The sequence below is a fragment of the Lactuca saligna genome, chromosome 4 (genome assembly GCF_052625555.1).
Source record: "Lactuca saligna cultivar CGN05327 chromosome 4, ASM5262555v1, whole genome shotgun sequence".
Taxonomy (NCBI): domain Eukaryota; kingdom Viridiplantae; phylum Streptophyta; class Magnoliopsida; order Asterales; family Asteraceae; genus Lactuca; species Lactuca saligna.
In genome coordinates, this window is record NC_136420.1 from 32,702,767 (window position 1) to 32,722,707 (window position 19,941).

General features: G+C 32.4%; 2 protein-coding genes across 4 annotated transcripts; one reads left to right on the forward strand and one right to left on the reverse strand.

Moving 5' to 3' along the window:
• Nucleotides 1-9,325: 9,325 nt before the first annotated feature.
• LOC145041530 (protein MEI2-like 3) lies at nt 9,326-13,602 on the forward strand. Of its 2 annotated transcripts, XM_078989643.1 has the most exons (10): nt 9,326-9,477; nt 9,691-9,730; nt 10,257-10,804; nt 10,886-11,044; nt 11,122-11,238; nt 11,327-11,478; nt 11,579-12,671; nt 12,751-12,819; nt 12,902-13,078; nt 13,178-13,602. In XM_078989643.1, exons 3-10 carry the CDS (start codon nt 10,265-10,267, stop codon nt 13,202-13,204), a joined length of 2,334 nt encoding a protein of 777 aa, XP_078845769.1. In that variant the 5' UTR covers nt 9,326-9,477; nt 9,691-9,730; nt 10,257-10,264; the 3' UTR covers nt 13,205-13,602. The 2 variants fall into 2 exon arrangements, with proteins under 2 accessions (XP_078845769.1, XP_078845768.1); XM_078989642.1 differs by having other exon boundaries at nt 9,336-9,730.
• Nucleotides 13,603-13,676: 74 nt separating this feature from the next.
• Nucleotides 13,677-16,277, reverse strand: LOC145041531 (uncharacterized). Of its 2 annotated transcripts, none has more exons than XM_078989644.1 (5): nt 16,197-16,277; nt 15,214-15,553; nt 14,613-15,117; nt 14,198-14,535; nt 13,677-14,118 (listed from the first exon to the last, which is right to left on the reverse strand). In XM_078989644.1, exons 2-5 carry the CDS (start codon nt 15,490-15,492, stop codon nt 13,954-13,956), a joined length of 1,287 nt encoding a protein of 428 aa, XP_078845770.1. In that variant the 5' UTR covers nt 15,493-15,553; nt 16,197-16,277; the 3' UTR covers nt 13,677-13,953. The 2 variants fall into 2 exon arrangements, with proteins under 2 accessions (XP_078845770.1, XP_078845771.1); XM_078989645.1 differs by having other exon boundaries at nt 15,214-15,576; nt 16,197-16,246.
• Nucleotides 16,278-19,941: the final 3,664 nt, after the last annotated feature.

Below are 19,941 nucleotides of genomic sequence, written 5' to 3' on the forward strand. Positions count from 1 at the left end.
AGCTAAATATAGATGATGACAACAGACTTTTCTAGATAGTTCTGTGGAACGTTGGCAGGCTCATAACCTGTAGGTGTAATGAACTTGGGTGTTCATTTGATGTATTCTATCCCCTTCATGGTTGCCTTTAGGATATCTATTATAGATGAAGCCCCTTTGCAGTAATGTCCGTCCCGATGAAAATCCTAGATTAGGTCCCTTGTAATAGTGGTTGTCTTAGGGACATAAAGTGAGGATAATGGGAATGGGTAATCAGGTTATTGTTGATTGGGGAACTTAATATAATTATTATTGTGGGTTGAAAGACCTATATGATCACCGGACTCTCAAGCCTGACCCACTTAGTTTCTTTGTATTACAGGTAGTGGCACGAGAGCATGAGTTGGAGAACTTGTGAAGATATTTTTGTTATAGACCTGTTGTTGTAAATAACTATGTAAGGTCTATGCTTTAATGTTTATGCTTTTGTGTCTGTATCGGAACATGACATCTCGAGTTTTGTTATGATGAAAATACATTTCTTTAAGAAATGCTTTGATAAACCTTATTTTACCATATATGGTTTTGGGAACAAATTCCACAACCTTTTTTAAATCAATGGATTTACTCTGAAAATATTTTAAAAGCATAAATGAAACCGGTCTTTTATGGCCAAGATTTTGGGGATGTCACAGCATTGGGGTAGTTTCGGGAGGCTCGAGAGTGATAAAATATGGGAGAAATGTTGTGAATTGGCAAAGAAGTTCGGAAGCCTCACATGCTTATTTATAGTGTGGGAACCGACCTTGTACGTTGGGCATACTTTCGGCCGGTACGATGGTCGTACTCGTGTACGCAGTGCGTACTTCATGCATGACGTCATCTTCGGACTCCGTACTTCATATGGGACAGGCTAGAGGGTAGCGGGGGATGTGGTCGATCCGAGGCCCTGTATCGAATACGTTGGGCGTACTCTCGTACGCCGGGCGTACCCCCTCGTTTTGTGTATCCCGAACTTCTAAAATACGTAACTCTCGCATACTAGCTCCGGTTTTGACATTCTTTATGTCCACGCGTAGGTGAGATTATACTCTACAACTTTCATTTAGACTTCGCCGACTAATTTTGAGTTTATTTTTAATGTTATATTTTTAACTGGCCGGGACTGGAAAAATCCGTTAAAAATCCATAACTTCTTCATCCAATGTCCATTGTCGTCTGTATTTTTACCGTTGTATTGTCGAGATATTCAATTCTCGTTTAGGTTGTGTCGGCTAAATATCGCTCGATCTCTATTTCGAGTTTTTAGCTGTCTACCGCTACTCTAAAATTTAGAAAAATCATAACTTCCTCATACGAAGTCAGATTTGGACGTTCTTTTTATGTACGTTTACGTTTTGATGATATCTACGACATTCATTTAGGTACCTAAGGCTAAAAAGTATTTTATTGAGATTTCTCATTTTACGCTTAACAGTGTTTTACCGGTTTTTTTGTGGATTTTTGATTGGTCATAACTTCTTCGTTATAACTCGGATTTTTGTGTTCTTTATAATTTTGAAAACCTTATTACGATATCTAACACTTATTATATTCATAAAGAGAGTTTTGAACATTTAATTTTCGACTCTTATATTACTAATCTTATAATAGGTTACGATATTTGAGCTTAGATCGTTACATTGATTCAAATATCAGGTTGTCACATCAAGCCTTTAGATCTTAATCAATATGATGTTTAGATGGATAAAGTTTCCCACTTTATCCATAACAAGGTCACAAACTTTCAAGATCCAAATTTTATGCACTAAAGTAACCAAAAGCTCATAATACCTAAGACTAGCTAGATTTATCAACTGCATCATCAAGATTCAAACTTTATACCACTAGAACAAAGATCTATGTGAACAAAGTTTGGATCTACAAGCTCCAGTGAAACCAACACTTCTTCAAAGAGCTCTTTCTTCTTCAAGATGCACTAAAAACACTCCAAAGTACTCAAGCACACCTTCTTTTGCTCAAAAGGCTCAAACTAGGGTTAGGGTTTTCAAGGGAGGGTGTTGGAGAGGTGGAGGCTGAGAATGGAATGGGTTTGGGGAAGTTAAGGAGCCTAAATAGGGCTCAAACCACAAAAATAAGGTTTGGGCACTGATCGCAAATGCCCAAAATACTCAGGGATACCATAGTACGCCCGATGTACTTCCCCGTACGCCCAACATACGCTGCTTAACCCAAAACCATCCTAACTTCAAACGATCATAACTTCTTCATTTCAACTCTGATTTCGACGATCTTTATATCCACAGAAAGGTATTGAGGAGCTCTACAACCCTATCTAATTACTTTTAACTTAAAACACATCGAAATAAAATCCTTAATTTATAAAAGAAATCTGAAACACTACTTTTCCTATTATACCCTTGGGCTCCAAATCACAAACCAAACTCTTGGATCACATAATCTACATTACCCACATCTAAATGGGTCTAAACATCTCCTTCTACAAGGCCCGAAGCCTTATGATAATTGATCTTCAGGTTACGATCCCGAATTATGAAATGACTCAAAACAGGATGTTACAAATGGGGTAGGAGTAATGGGGTTATACCATCCTAAATATAATTATAAATAATAAAATAAAGGTAAAATGGTCAAGTAACAAGCAATTTTAAATGGTGTTAACATTAGGAAAGAGCTATGTAACAAATTAAACTATGAGGGATCATCCAAGTTAAAAGAAAAATTACTGGCCAAACATACATTCCACCTTAAACCATAAGGATCATCTATGTAATTTACTCTACTTGAAGCCTAAGTATATTATGATGGATTTTATAGGCTATAAATACATATACAATGCGGAAAAACACTTAACAATTAAGAGGGCACATGCAACCTATAATGATCTATGTCATAACACTTTGAAGGCAACATACTATGAATAACAAAACTAAGTTGAAGCCTAATATAGGGCGTGTTCGACAAAATTAGTTGGTAGTGGGTGGCTTGTAGCAGGTAGCTTGTAGCTTGTAGCGTTTTGTTAAACGCTACATGAAGTAGCATTTGGATTTGGAGCGTTTTGTTTAAACTAAACGTTAGAAGCTTGTAGTGCCGAACAAAGCTTTTTGTTCAAAATGGTGCGTATTGTCAAATGCTAGAAGCTAGAAGCTCTCAAACGCTCCGTGCCGAACACGCCTATAATCTAAATCATGGAACTAGGGTTACATACCTTTGATTTGTTGTAGCAAACAAATCACTTCAATCCATTTTAGTAGTCTTGAAAAGCCCAGCACCAAAATTATGATGGCTCTAACGGTTTGTACCCAAACCCTAGAGCTAGAAGACTATTAAGGAGAGAGAAGGGAGATGCAAAATTCGACAATCCTTCTAAAGTAATGAGTGACCAAAAATATGATACCCAAGGGTCCTATTTATAGATCGTTAGGAAACCCTAGAAAACCTAATTTGAACATATAATACTAATATTTCAAATTCAGGTGTTTATCTAGTTTCCTTATCACCAGGAGGCTTCCAAAATCCTCTATTAAGGCATCGCAAAACCATCAATAAGGGAAGGTTCTGGAACCCTTCCTTTGTTCAACTTTTGAACAATTACAACTCAATCTTTACACTCTCAGTTAATTCTAATTAATCCAAAAATTAATTCCAATTAATTTCTAATTAATTCTTAATTAATTATTACTCTTTCAAATTAATATATTAATCACATAATATATTAACAGACCATTTATTACAATTTATTAATCATATAATAAACTAATAAATCATCATCTTTCTACAAACATCATTATAACCAAGTTCTGGTTATGAAGACAACCCCAAAAGGACTTTGCTTTTAATCAAAAGTATATACCAATTTAGTTATGATCACAGACACCTTAATCCAACATATTATTGGAGGAAGTGTTTTGAAATTAATTACAACAAAAATTACATAGATGGTCCAATAATATACTTCTTGTAATATACACACACACAAAAACAAATGCAAAAAACACAATAGAAACATGATAAACTTAGCAACAAAGCCTATATTTAAAATTGTTCTACAAAAACGATGACAGAAGAAATAATCGTAAAATGCTACTATCTGGGCAAATTTAGTGAGGTTTGCGTTAGCGCTAAATTATTTTGAATAATATTGATGCTATATTGTAGAATTTTTATTCATAAATGATGCTTTTTTATGATGGATTTAACTAACTGGCAAGATACAGTTTGTTCTAAAAAGTTCATCAATGCTAAGGCATCAATGAGACTTATTTATTTCTAATAGATAGACACGATGAACAATTGGTCGCTAATGTTTAGGGACGGATTCACAACGGTTGTATTTGTACATGATGCTTGATTTTCTAATAATGTATTAGATCATATATTTATTGCTGATAGATATATATATATATATATATATATATATATATATATATATATATATATATGTGTGTGTGTGTGTGTGTGTGTTAAAAAATATAGAAATCAAGGGATAATCAACAAAATCTAATGAGGGCCGTAAGGATGTGTTTGGTATAGATAAAGAGAATTGAATCAAATAATTAAAATACAAAGGAAAAGAATTAATGCCATACTTGATAGTTGCTGACTGACAAAGGTCTGTCCGAGTAATAAATTCTGACCGAGTAAGAAACCATATTGTTTGATTATAAATCTGACTAAATGTGTTGACCGATGCAAAATAACCATTTTCCCTATTGCTTTATACAATCATTTTAAATATTTGTTTTTATTAATTATCATTATACCCCTATTATAACTTTAAGTTAATATTATATAATCTTCATAAACTTTCAAAATACGATATTTGCCAAAAAATTTGTTTTAATAAATTTTAATATGCTAAAAACTGTAAATAATTCAATAATTAAATCCTATTAACGATTTTACAAACAATTAAAAGCATAGGTTGTACAAAAAAAACTTTTCTATGGATGAAAAACTTTTAAATTAAAATGAAAACAAACTTCAACAAGGCAAGAAAAATATGAGAAATTTCATTGAGGCATTTTGACGAACAGTTGCACTGTAATAATTCATATCAACCTTAAAGATTGGTATGTGAAAGTGGAACACACCTGGTTCATTTTCCATTTTCTTTTTTGTTTCTTCAAGTGACCGACAATCAAAGAACCAATCAAAGGCAAGGAGAAACTTTTTCTTAACAAATAGGAAACAAAAAAGATGTAGGAAGAAAATTATAAGCTTTTTTTTCTTGATGGAGAAGACGAAGTTGAAGGAGAAGCTACGAATTTGGTGGGAGTGTGATTGATTTTAAGAAAGAAAAATGTGTGGCTTTGTGTAGTAGGCGTACCTGATGAGAAGAGAAGAGGCACTGAAAGATGAGTGCTAGGGCAAGGGCACAACTCGAAGAAGTTTCTCCCTTTCTCAGTCAGCTAGTTCACAATTTCTTACCGAGTCAGATGTTGTTTTTTTGAGTCAGACACTCAAAATTGGTTTACCAAACACCTTTAGCTGACCGAGTTAGCAAAAAATGTTTGGCCCAACTCGATCAATCGCATATCAAATACAGCCTAAGTTTGAGAAAGCACTTGGTTCTATGTTAAATTGGAAACGTAGTAAACACATAGAAATCAAGGGACTATCAACAACATTTAACGAGGGCCGTAAGGAAGTGTTTAGTATAGATAAATGGAATTGGAACATATAATGGAAATACAAAGGAAAAGAATTAAGTTTGAGAAAGAGACTTGATTCTACTGTTTGATATAACAAAAAATTCAACTAAGAAACAGGAGAATCAATTTTCTTGTTTGATTATAGTAAACAATTGAGTGATGATGATTTTTTCACCATATTTATCTTTTTCAAACAACATTGTTTTTTTACAAAGATATCATTATGATTTACATACTAATTTCATTTATGTAATTTTAAGTTTCTATTTTTTATTTATTTTAACAATCATTTTCATAACTATAAAAATTCATTCTTACATTATATAAAAAAATATATTGCATTTTGTATTTCTAAATTTTATTTTTTTATAGTTTACTTTCATAAACCATCATCATCATGTGTCATTAATGGAATGTATTCAAACTAATTTTTGTAGTTAAAAGGTGTTAGGGTTCGAGATTGGAACTCAAATGAAGTGGTTTTATTGGAACACTCCAGAGGTTCATATTCCAGAGTTGATTTTCAGGAAAAACTTACACATAAAAACACATAAACATTCATCCAGAGGATTTATTTTATTAAAGAAAAGGAAAATTGAAGAAGGATATTAGTAACCAATTAAATTTAAATGAACGTGTACTATTTCAATTGGAAATGACACCTCATCATCATGAAGACAAATAAACATCTTTCAGATCGAATAATAAAACAAAGAGATCGATTTACCCAATTTCTTTGGTGTTACCGCTTATTTACTTTAAAGTTGATGTCATGGAGTTCTTACTATTGGGACTCAAAGAAGGGATGTCTTTAACCCCTCTCAATAGAGTAAGAATTCAGTACCTTAATCGAAGAAGAATGGAGTCAAAATTAGTGGAAGAAGGAAGTTGGTTAATCAATCAGATATGCAAATAGCCTAAGAAGCATGCGTTTGAAACCAGAAGAGTGAAATGTTTTTCCATTTCTTCGTTCTTTTTTTAGTTCCCCGCCTAATACAACTTTTCATTTCCAACTGTGTCTCTATAGAGAATTAAAAACATGGAATAAAATTTGTTTTGTTTCCCAATTCTTCATTCCATGCATTAATCAAACAAGAGACATTCCATTTCTCTCTACCAAACATGCCATAAGGGCATGAGCCTTTGAGGGCTGCAACTTTTATTTCTTGTTCACTTAGTTACAAGACTTCTTCTATGGGTAAGTTCATAATAACATCATTTAGAAGATTTATTGATGTCGAGACCTATTTGAGGATGATATATGCTACTAGATGGATGATGTTAAATATTTCGTCACCCAACTTAGAAGCATTGTGTCTGATCTAATCGTATTAAGATGCTCCCGCCTTCAGACGGAGAGGCCAATCCATCTTTTCCCACCCACTCAAGCTCTCCATCGGCAAAGCATTGATCATCGATGTTATATAAGAGATTATGGATAACAAAGAGAGATTGGAATTACATCCTTCGAGTGAAGTCAAGCCATTGAAGCCAGGAAAAACTTAGTCAACACGTTTTTAAAACCTATAAATACCCCTTAGGTTATTATCACAAATAGATCTAAGTTTTTTTAGGCTGAGTAACGACTTTTGGAGCAAGGAAACATTGAGAACACAACTTGGAGTACCAATATGATATTTTAGCCTTTTAATTTGTAAAAACATTTGTCAATTGCATATTTGGATTCATGTTTTTAGCTAAGAACGGCTAAAAACCCTTATTTTTAAGTTTCTAGCTCGACTTTTGACTGTGTGTTATTGTTTTTCGTTGGATTGACGCGTTACATTCATTCTTAATATAGTGATTATTTTTAGTTTTAATAACGTACTTAGATTTATATATATTTTTTCCATGAATGACCGCATGAATTAGTTTGATTATAGTAAAGTTAGCTGATTTATAAAACCCGTGATTGTTTTAAGAATTAAAACAAGTAGAAAAATTGAGTTTGGTCTTCGTTAGGACTTAATCTCGTTGTAAACATAAAATTAGTACGATTTCTTATGAAAATTACTGAATATTATTGAAAATATTTGTATTGAATCTAATGCAACTTCTTAATCTTATTCTAAGAACTTATTGGGATTAAAGTTAGTAAAGTTTGGTTAAAGAGTTTATTTTGACTAAATACTTCGAAAATAAAACTGATATTAAAGCTTATTAACATTACTAGTACCAACATAGGTTAAAAAAATATATACATATTAGTTCAAAATCAATTGCATATAGTTGAAATGAACACAAAACCATCTTTCAAAATTTGATATTCTTCCAAATGTATTCTTCATTTATTTTATTACATCATAGTTTTTGTTTCCTTTTAGTTAGTTAGAAATCTTTGCTATATTTTAATTGTTATTTATTTTTGTGTCAAGATTTAACCTTATATATTGTTCAAAGAGGTTTATAACATTAGTTATATGTTCATATGGATTCATTCATTGCTTAGCAATACTATACCTTTGTATAACTAGCAATATATTTATACTCAACTATTTCTAAGACCTAACATACTACATTGTCAATCATGTCTCTCATCTAATTCTTTATGTTTTTGTTCATAAAATCCGAGCTTTCGGCAGAAACCCTATTTTTCATCGACATTGTACTCTCTCACCGCCAACTCAAACCCTTCACTCTTTTCCGCCAAATTAAATCATCATCGTCATCGGTTCTTGAAGATAATGGTAGAAGGAAGGCATTGGGAGACTAAAAAGGGAAGGTGCTACTCAAATGTAGTTAAAAGTGTATTTATTTAATATGATGTTTAGTTATACTTAGATTCATAGTGATGAAACTACTTTCACAATAATTGGACATACTAACAAATATATAAATTTGAGTCGAAATGTACCTTAAAATATAAATATGTTGCATTCAATTTTGCACCAAAGCAATAAAAACCTAGGAATATGCAAAAGCTTTCTATTTTGTATTTATTACATTGACTAAATGGTCGAACTTGTTGATTTAGAAATTGTATTTTCTGTTCTGTAATAATAATAATAATAATAATAATAATAATAATAATAATAATAATAATAATCTTGTGTTTAAAGAAAAAAACATAGTTGTATTATTTTGAAACAAATAAACATAAACATCCATTTAATAAAAAAAATTAAAGAACTAATCTTGTGTTTAAAGATTAATCATTTAATAATATATTGTAATCATTAAGATGTCACTCATAATAAAATCCTATCGATTAAAAAGTTTGACATCCCTCCTCCCCAAAATGCTACGCTTTCCCTTTTTAAATTGGATAGAAATATCTCAAAAAAAAAATTAATCATAAGTTAGTTTTAACTTTTAACTATGTATCTTTGTAAACTATAGATTTAATTCGTTAGCTAGATAATAAAATATAAAATATTTTAGGAATGCGATGCAATTTGAAATTATAATTAACCATTTTTATAATTTTTATATTAATCGATGAGTTATATTTTTAACTTTTTTGACCGTTAAAAATAATTAAATTTAAAATAAGAGATGAATAATCAATGAAAAAACCCTGGTTTAAAAAATAACTACTACAAAATTACCAAACTAGTCATTATTTATTTTTGGGGTCCCTTATTTTTGGTAAACGATAAGTACATACACATTCGATTGGAAGGCCAAAAGAGTAATTTAACAACTTTAAGTGTTCTTCGTTTACTCGCAGACTGTGCTTACGGACATGAAATCAGATTTAAATGCAGTTCAACACTCAACAGTCCACACCTCTTCTCGCTCAAATCATTCTGAAATTTTTTCACTTTCTTCTCCAATCACAATTTTCTCTCTCTGCATATAGATACAGATATCTATAGATTGTGTACGTGTGTTTCTGTTTACACTTTTTAGTTTTTAGAGAGAGAAAAAACATCACACACACGCACGCGCACAAAGCGCAGACGTCTCCAGTCTCAACTCTATTTCTCTTTCTAAACTAAAAAAACATTCTCTCCGATCATGGCAGAGATGTTTTCGTTGAAGCTTTTGCAGATTAACATGGGTTTTTGATTTGTTTTTTTTTTTTTTCCTTCAGTGGAGACATCTTTTCAAGTTTGAAGTTTGACTTCTTCAGGGTATCGTTCTCTCTCTCTCTCTCTCTCTCTCTCTCTCACACACACACACACACACACAGAACCAAGGGTATGTGTGTAAAGCTGTAAGGCCATTTTACTTTTCTAAATTTATTTCTGGTTTGAAAACATTTATTGTGGATGTGATTATTCTAAAATGGGTTTCATGAACTTGTTACTTTTTGGAGTTTATACAGCAGAGGTTGGGGGTTCAGTTAGAATATGGTATTTTATCGTCAAATGCTACTTTATTTTGTCGGTGTGATTGATTGATTGTTTTGCATGTTGTGATCGATGTTCAAATTTGCTAATTTGGGGCTTGTTATCTTGGATTACAAAATCAGTAACGATTGTAATGATTATCAACAATTATGGCTTTTCATTCGGAATCCATAAGAACAGTTCCCCTTTACCTTTTGTAATTTCCTCCATGGAATCCCCCTTTCCATAGCAAAAGCTGCTAAATGCAATGATTATGCACGTATCTGAGGGTTTATATGTTTCTGATGATTATAGACTTTTCCTATAGGTCTGTAAATGATAAAATCAATGGATTTCTCAAAAGCGGTAGGAAGCAGAGCAACTGGAATGTTATCTGGATCGGATACTTATCACGCTTCAAATGATGCCACTTTTTTCTCAAGTTCATTACCAGTTGTACCTCATGACAAGTGTGTGAAAGGAAATGGTTTGCTTGAAGACATGGAAGATCATGGAATTGGAAGCTTGTTACCTGATGAAGACGAGCTTTTATCTGGCATGATGGATGGTCTTGATCTAAACCTAAATCCATTTCCTAACCATGAGTCGGATGAGATTGATCTTTTCGGAAGCGGAGGAGGAATGGAATTGGAAATGGATCCGGAATCGGAATCAGATAATCTGAATTTCAACATGTCAAAGGTAAGTCTGGGTGATGGGATTGTTAGTAGCAATGGCATGAGTCAATACATGAATGGAGTTGGAAGTGGAACAGTTGCTGGAGAACATCCATATGGAGAGCATCCTTCAAGAACTTTATTTGTGCGTAATATCAACAGCAACGTTGAGGATTTAGAGCTACAAATGTTGTTTGAGGTATAATCAATATTTACCAAAAACAACTAAATTTACCTAAAAAGTTAAAAGTCTAACATATTATTTATATGTAATTTGTAGCAATATGGTGATATTAGAACACTGTACACTGCATGTAAACACAGGGGGTTTGTGATGATATCTTATTATGATATCCGTGCTGCAAGGACTGCTATGCGTGCGTTACAGAATAAGCCTCTAAGAAGAAGGAAACTGGACATTCATTACTCGATTCCAAAGGTTTGATTTATAATTTTTGTTAATTTCCTAAGTTAATTTAATTTGATTATTAAATACGAATCGTGTTAATTTCCTAGGATAACCCATCGGATAAAGATGTAAACCAAGGAACATTGGTTGTTTTTAATTTGGACCCATCTGTTTCATGTGAAGATCTTCTTCAAATCTTTGGGGCATATGGTGAGGTGAAAGAGGTAATGTAAAATATGTAATCTCACCAATTCCGTTACCTTATTTATTCCATTTCCTCTTCATTTATGATTCCATTCCATTCCATTCCAGATACGTGAGACACCCCATAAAAGGCACCATAAATTCATAGAATATTATGATGTTAGAGCAGCAGAAGCTGCACTCAGATCTCTAAACAGGAGTGACATAGCCGGGAAACGCATAAAGCTTGAACCTAGTCGCCCAGGTGGCGCCCGCCGAAAGTAATTAATTTCCCTTCCATTTCCAATTTTACCCTTGTTTCACAAAAGTAAAAAACATTTAATGATTCTTGTTATTTCTTATATGAATGAACATCATCAGCTTAATGTTGCAACTAAATCAAGAATTTGAGCAAGATGACGCGCGAAGTTTCAGGGTCCAGGTAGGCACCTCGATTGCCAGCTCACCGCCAGGTGTGTGGCCACAATTTGGCAGTCCAATAGAACGACAGAGTCACATTCACAGTCATAGTCATAGTCCTGTACAAAATGTTAGCAACAGTTTACCTGGATTGGCTTCAATCTTGCATCCACAAGTACAACCAACAAGAATAGCATTGCCACCAATTGGTAAAGATAATCATGGAAGAAGTAATAATAATAATAATAATTATAGTCAGTTTGACCAAATCTTCTCAAATGGGAATTCATCATCAAACAACGGATCTGTTTTTCAACAGTCTCGTTCGCTGCAAGGGACGATGTCGTCATTTGGTGCTTCGAGTTCAACCGCTTCAGGGATCGAAACGTTGTCTGGTGCACAGTTTCTGTGGGGAAGTCCCACACTTACCCCTACCCTTACCCCCACCACCACTCAACCTCAACCTTTTGCTAAAGGGTTGACCACTCATGGGTTTAGCCTCCCAGGGCAAAATGGTCATTTCCACCATAACCATCATGGCATTCATGTCGGATCGGCTCCATCCGGGATGATTCCATTTGGTGGTGGCCGTTATCATCATGATTTCATGAGTCCTTCGACTTATGGTGGCCAAATGGATCGCGGTTTCTTGAATTCTCATGGATCTGTGAATATTATGGAAAACAGTTCATCGCCTAGTTTGAGCAACATGTCAATGTCATCTCCTCCTCTATTCCTTGGAAATGGGCTGAATTACTCTGGAATAGGAGCCATGAATAATCATAATAATAATGTAGAAAGCATGGCCATGGCCATGAACGTGAACGTGAATGGAGGAGGGCGGAATCGAAATGGAAACCAGATGCAGATGCAGATGGACAACAAGAAACAGTTTCAACTTGATCTTGACAAGATCAAGAGTGGAGAAGATACCCGGACGACTTTAATGATAAAAAATATCCCGAATAAGTACACTTCAAAGATGTTGCTAGCTTCCATTGATGAAATTCATAGTGGTACTTACGATTTTCTCTACCTGCCAATCGATTTCAAGGTATAAATTTTCAACCATTTTTTTTTCTTAAATTTAAATTTAAATTTAATGTTGCTGACCGTTTTTGTTTGATGCGCAGAACAAATGTAATGTTGGGTATGCATTTATCAACATGCTTTCACCGATGCATATAATCCCGTTCTACCAGGTCTTCTCTTTTCTTTTCTTTTCTGAAGACCATTTAGTTGAGTTGTGTCAATATTAAAAAATTAGTTGTTGGTTGTGTTAAGGCGTTTGATGGGAAAAAGTGGGAGAAGTTCAATAGTGAAAAAGTAGCATCATTGGCATATGCTCGAATCCAAGGGAAGGCAGCACTTGTCACCCATTTTCAGAATTCCAGTTTGATGAATGAAGATAAGCGATGCAGGCCTATTCTTTTCCATTCTGAGGACGTTGATGTTGATCAGGTAACAGTAACACATAACAATGAATACCTTTTTTTCTTAAATGTTTTTGAGTATAATAAGATTATTAGGGTTTTTGTGTGTGTTATTTACAAATTACAGGATCCACTGGACCCGACACCATTTTGAAGTAACTAGTGCAAAAAAGGATGCTGAATCGTACATATATGTTTATTATATATACAACAAGTAGGAAATCCCACCAAAAGCAAAACCAAAAAACTAGGTGTGGGTTGTGTGGGTTGCTATTTTGTGAAGAAAAGAATTAAAGAAAATGAATGTTTTGGTAGTAGATATTATAAAGAGGTGAATAGCCTTGAAAATGTATAGGTGGAGATTTTACCCATATAACAAGGGTATAATCTCCTGTTTTTCACCTCTTCACTTCATTTTGGGTTTCTTTTGTTAACAAATTTGAAGTCATATTTTGGGGGGCAATTGTATAGTGGGGAAAAGGAAAACTTTATAACTTTGTATCTCGTGTGTTTGATGTTAATGACAGAAAATCAGTGTGTTGTTTGTGATGATTGATACTCCTTCCACCTTCGTATCTCTTGCATTTTTTAATTCCTTACCATCATCTATCAAACAACAGTTACAATCATACACAACTTGTTTATGATTACATTATATTATAATCACAATAACAACAAACAAAATGGAACACCATTGTCATTTGGATAATACATATCGCTAAATGCTCGGCAACAACTACATAGTACATGCATCTATATCTTAAAACAAAGAAAAATCTTATTCTGAGTTTCTAAACTATTTAATTAACTGTACAGTGCAAAAAACAATCTATATTAAAACACTAACTACACTACACTAATGATGTTTTATTGTAAAGATAATTTGGAGGTGTAACTGAGAAATTAATAAGGACCATTGTTACCAAATCTGTTGGCAATAATTGGACGCACATCTTCAACGTGAAGCAGAGACTCAAGGAAAGGTAGTAATGAAATTAGGGCACAATCTGATGGATCATCAAACCAACTCTTGATTGGAATCCCATTATTCACTTGCAACCTAAAAACCTGAAACTCAAAATACAAACCTTTTATTAGACAAAATTTTCATCCCTTATCAATCTGATTATAAGCATTCTATTTGTACCTGTGGAGAATTGTCGATTATGACAATTTTGGCAAGATCAACACCTAAAACCGTTAAATCCTTTGTATAACTTCCATCTGTAAAGATACATGAGTCTCTATAAGCTCTACGCGAGATCATCTTTCCATCTGGATCCAGTATATCAACAAGTTGTTTCGCATAAATGCTTTGACTCGCTGTGAATATCACAATATCAAACATTTCCGACACTTTTTCCAAAAATGCCCTTAGGTATGGTCTCTCTTTCACATACACAGTATGCTCCTTCAAACTAGAAACTACTTGAAAACTGAAGTCTGCATCCTTACACTGTTCCAGTGACGAGTGGACAAGTGTTTCTGTTTGTACACCAATTAATTAAAACATTTCACATGAAAATTTACACTAAAAAAAGAAAATAAAACATGTTTCTTACCATCTAAATCAAGAACTAGGGTGACAGATTTCGTTTCCCTTGATGATTCCTGGGGAATTTCTGTAAAATCAAGAAAATTCCTGATGAACATTTGTGGATTCAAGCACTCTAATGGATCCCATTCTGGAAAAGAATTCACATCATATTCATATTCCTTTAATTGATGGATCGCCACATATATGCTTGATTCTTCTGAAGCAATGACAGGTTTTGGATGTGTGCTACCACTACTATCTTCATGTTGACTGTTTGACTCAATGCTATCTTCCAGAAAAGGAAGAAGCATATACTCGTCAAAACAAAATCTGCTCAATTCATCATGTTCATAATCAAGTAAGCATGTAGCCTCTGAAATGGTGGCATATGCAGAATTCTTTTCGTTGCGTGAGCTAGACACAATCATATCAGAAATTAAAAAATCTGACACATTGATATTTGGTTCGATGTCAATGTCAATGGACTCCAGTATAGGTGAAAAGATTGTTTCTATGGTTGATGTATGATCCTGCAATCAATTGAAAATACCCATAAATGTAAGAAACTGTGATTCTAGGGTTACGAATAGAAAATGAACAAAAAGACTTTGGTTTGAATGTTTTACCATGCTATAAACAATGCCAGCATTATTACTTGAAGGTGATATATGCTTCTGAAATTGAAGAATTTCATCATCTACTATTTCACAACAGTTGGTTTCATCACCTCTTATTTCCTGATTGTTAGATGTAAAAGTATCAAGTTCTGCTTCTTCATTCTGAAAATTCCGCGCATGAGAGAAAGAGTTCTTGGATATCTTGCTTGATTTTTGACAGACATGGAGACCACGGTTTTCTTTTAGAGAGTCTCCTGATGATTTCGTCTTCATCTTTAGTGATGGCATTTGATTTGTATCTTTGATGTATATCACGATCTTGACTCAAGAACATCAGTGACTAAATTGTCTGCAAAAGAATATTTTTAGATGCTAATAAACCAGGAATCAGTATAGTTGAATCTCAAATCAACAATTATTCCTATTATCAGCTCCAATCAACTAAACCGAATAAGAAACAAAACAAAATGGCGGAAAACCTGAATTAAGAGAAAAGGCATATATTTCTATACATAGATCTAATAATTTCAGATATCGGTATCATGTATGTGAGTCGTTCCTTACTTCGTAATCATGATCCAGTGACTTAAAACATAAAAATTCAATCACAATTAACAAAATCCGAATTCTAATTTCAACAAAACATCATTCCAAATCAAAGTCAACACACGGAATTTACTAGATACACACAACTGATTAGAAAGAAGATGATCATAGATAAAATATGATTTTTGAAGAAAATAGCATTTCACAAAAGTAAGCAAAACCTAGAAGAATTCTACACTTTAATCGAGACCACGCTGGTTTATGAGGCTGAATCAACAGCAATGAACTCCAATTTCATATATGAATATACATATATGCCTTGATTTAGATACATAACAAGAATTACTTACTGAATTTTAATACTGCTCGAGTGATTTGAACTAATGAAGATGAAGATCATACAAGTTATCAATTTCAACAGTAAAATCAATCCTCGGTTATCTTACCTGTGTAGCAAAATCAAATCCATGTCGTCTCTCTCTCCCCACAGTTTGACGCGCTTCTCTCTCTCTCTCTCTTCTCTCTCTCTCTCTCCACTCCATATATAAGAAGCGGGTTTAAAAATTCATTTAAGCCCCACTAGTTTTGTAAAAATGCAATATAGTCCTTATGAAATCAGTATTTCCAATGCCACGCGTAATAAAAAATAATTCATCTTTATGTAATGAATTAAGTAGTATTTTTCTTAACTATCAGTTTGGAAAGACTAAACTGCACAAATGGTTCATGTGGTTTGCTTAAAATTGTCACTTTGATCCAAAAAAGTTTGAACTAGCACCACAGGTCCAAAGTTTTCATTTTATTGCTAGTTTGGTCCAATTTGTTTTGAACTTTTTCATAATAACCATTTTGCCCTTAATTATTTATTTATTTAAATATTTTTCTGTTTAAAAGAAAAATAAAAAAAATGTATTTTCTATTTTACTTTTATAATTTTTTTTATAAAGGAATAAAAATAAATAAATAAAATATACAATCTCTCTCTCTCTCTCTCTCTCTCTCTCTCTCTCTCTCCCTAAAATCTACAACCCCATCTTCTTTCATTCTCATATAAACGCCGATGCATCTTCTTCCATGTTCGTCATCTGCAAAAATTTGAGTTGAAGCTTACATCAGAATACTCAGTTCAATGGCTTACACCCAAAATCAATTGTTCTTCACGACTTTTTTACACCAATCAACACATGTGATCGATTCAGATTGAAAAAAATGAGAAACTGACCCAAATCCTTTAGCATAAAGATCTTTACGCATACCTGGATGATTGATCGAGTGAGTAACGATTTTACTGTAACTTTGTATCATAGTCGTTTCAAAACAGGGAGGAAAGTTGAAATCATAATCAAAGAAGAAGGAATGGAGATTTATTGGAATGGTGTTTTGGGTATTTTTATGGGGATTTTCAATGGGTTCAAGAACCCTAGTTTCTTCTTCTTCCTCTATATATTATATCAAATATCATAGATTTGCAAATGGTTTAATTTTGAGAGTGTGTATGTTAATATGTTTGATTTTCTACAGGGAGAAGGAAGAAGATGGGTATGTTCGTATGGGATGAAAGAAAGAGGGGTAGGTGGGTGGTGAGGATGGATTTCATATTCAGGGAGAATTGGTGGATTTCAAGGTCCGATGATGATGATCCTCGCGGAGGTCCAATAACCATCGATCGTGAGGAAGAAACAACTACTGTAAAAATTACATGCGGTTGGGGATGAGATAAAGAACACATGAGAGGCTAAATAGGGAGGAATAGATGGGAGGTGATAATCGGTGGTGGTTATGGTATTGCCGGAAAAAATGGAGGTGTAGGGATTCATTTCCACAAATCTTATTTAGGGTTGCTGATAGGAAGGGATGTTGGTGGATCTGAGGGTTTTGATCGGGTAGCGACAAGAAATCACTTACCTTGGTCGGTGGCGGAAGGTGGTGCTGGCAGCTTCCGGTTGTAATTTAGATGGGGTTCAAAGTTTTTGGAGGTTTGGGAGGAAGATAAAGGTGTGTCTTTATTGTTTGAGAGAGAGAGAGAGAGAGAGAGAGAGAGAGAGAGAGAGAGAGAGAGAGAGAGATTGTATATTTTATTTATTTATTTTTATTCCTTCATAAAAAAAGTTATAAAAGTAAAATAGAAAATACAATTTATTTTTATTTTTCTTTTAAACAAAAAAATATTTAAATAAATAAATAACTAAAGGCAAAATGGTCATTATGAAAAAGTTCAAAGAAAATTGAACCAAACTAGCAACAAAATAAAAACTTTGGATATGTGGTGCTAGTCTAAACATTTTTGGATCAAAGTGACAATTTTGAGCAAACCACAGGAACCATTTGTGTAGTTTAGTGGTTTGGAAAATATGTATGTTTTATAGGTTGTACAAAATAATAATGTAGCGTTAACCTAGCTACTGAAAATTATAAATAGTTGTGATAGATAATTACTTAATTAGATTATTTGGCCAATCCCTTATATAACTGTTCAACCAAACTTGTTTTAAGTAGGCAAGTGTAACTTACGCAGACTATTTCGACCTAACTGGTCCTTGTTCATTTTGGATTCAGTGTTTTTTATTTTATTTTTATTATATTTAATATCTTTGATAATTGATTTGAGAAAGTAAAACAAAGTTGGTGTTAAAGCATCAATATATTTATTATTTATCAATGTTGTAAGTTTATAAAACAAAACAAATTAAACAATATTAGCAATATTACGAACGTGTGAATGTAGGTGATTTTTTTATAGTCGAGCGAAAGTAGAGGGAATGGTTTGGAAAAATATAAACAAAGCAAAGGTCCGGCACAAGGCAGGCTGATTGGAATGTTTATCTTAGATATGTTGATCGACAATAGATTATGATTTAAGTAACGGCTGAGATTGGAATTCTCTTTGCCTTGTTTCAACCAATATAATGTTTACACGTGGCCATCTCTCTCTCTCTCTCTCTCTCTCTCTCTCTCTCTCTCTCTCTCTCTCTCTCTCTCTCTCTCTCTCTCTCTCTCTCTCTCTCTCTCTCTCTCTCTCTCTCTCTCTCTCTCTCTCTCTCTCTCTCTCTCTCTCTCTCTCTCTCTCTCTCTCTCTCTCTCAACAAACTAAAAGCAACAAAATAAAAAACATATTTTACTCTCCTTTTATATATATATATATATATATATATATATATATATATATATATATATATATATATATATATATATATAAAACAAAAACACTATAAAAAAACCCTAAAAATCATAAAATACATAAAAAAAATACTTATAGATCACAAAAAAAAAATTGAATTGTTTTTATAAAAAATCGCAGCTTTTTTTTAAAATTCGTTAAAAAAATCAATTTATTTATTTATTTTTTAATAAAAAATTTAAAATTTTTTTCAGCGAATTTATATAGAAACCTGCGATTTTTTATTAAAAAATTCAAAAAAAAAATTGTGATCTCTAAGTATTTTTTTTATATATTTTTAGGGTTTTTTGTTTTCCAAATAACCCTTCCATATATATATATATATATATATATATATATATATATATATATATATATATATATATATATATATATATATATATATATATATATATATATATATATATATACACATTATGTGAATATCCGCGCGTTGCGCTGAATAAAATTAAAACTTTTGGTAATTTTATGTTATTGAAAATATTTACATCATTTATATTAACTATAAAATAATAATTATTACATTTAGATTATATAAAATTATAATTAATTTGAACAATAGATAAAATAACGCTTATTAAAATCAAATCATTTAATGGACTTTACTCATGTTTTACTTGTGTATAACATTAGTTATATTTGTCAACTATTTTAATTTACTACTGTTGTGATTTATTAATTAAAAAATAACGGTATTTTAATTTCATCATGATGATTATTTTAATTATCAACAACTATTTGTAATCTAACATAATTTAATTTGTAAGTATCTATTATTTTTAAATATTACTATTATACATTAATTTAAAAACAACTGAATTGAATTTTAGTTATTATAAAATATAGTTTTCAAACACCTTTTGCTTAATTCAATTCATCCATTTAGGTTCTTTTATATTTATTATATTGAATGTTTTCCTTTTAACTATGTTTATATATATATATATATATATATATATATATATATATATATATATATATATATATATATATATATATATATATATATAGGG

What these genes read in the sequence shown, in the direction of transcription:
- LOC145041530 (XM_078989643.1), top strand. Translation starts at nt 10,265, where the DNA reads ATGATAAAATCAATGGATTTCTCAAAAGCGGTAGGAAGCAGAGCAACT. An exon ending in TTCATTACTCGATTCCAAAG is followed by an intron (nt 11,045 to 11,121) that starts GTTTGATTTATA and finishes TTAATTTCCTAG; the next exon opens with GATAACCCATCGGATAAAGA. An exon ending in CATATGGTGAGGTGAAAGAG is followed by an intron (nt 11,239 to 11,326) that starts GTAATGTAAAAT and finishes ATTCCATTCCAG; the next exon opens with ATACGTGAGACACCCCATAA.
- LOC145041531 (XM_078989644.1), bottom strand. Translation starts at nt 15,492, where the DNA reads ATGCCATCACTAAAGATGAAGACGAAATCATCAGGAGACTCTCTAAAA. An exon ending in CTGGCATTGTTTATAGCATG is followed by an intron (nt 15,118 to 15,213) that starts GTAAAACATTCA and finishes AATTGATTGCAG; the next exon opens with GATCATACATCAACCATAGA. An exon ending in CCTAGTTCTTGATTTAGATG is followed by an intron (nt 14,536 to 14,612) that starts GTAAGAAACATG and finishes GTGTACAAACAG; the next exon opens with AAACACTTGTCCACTCGTCA.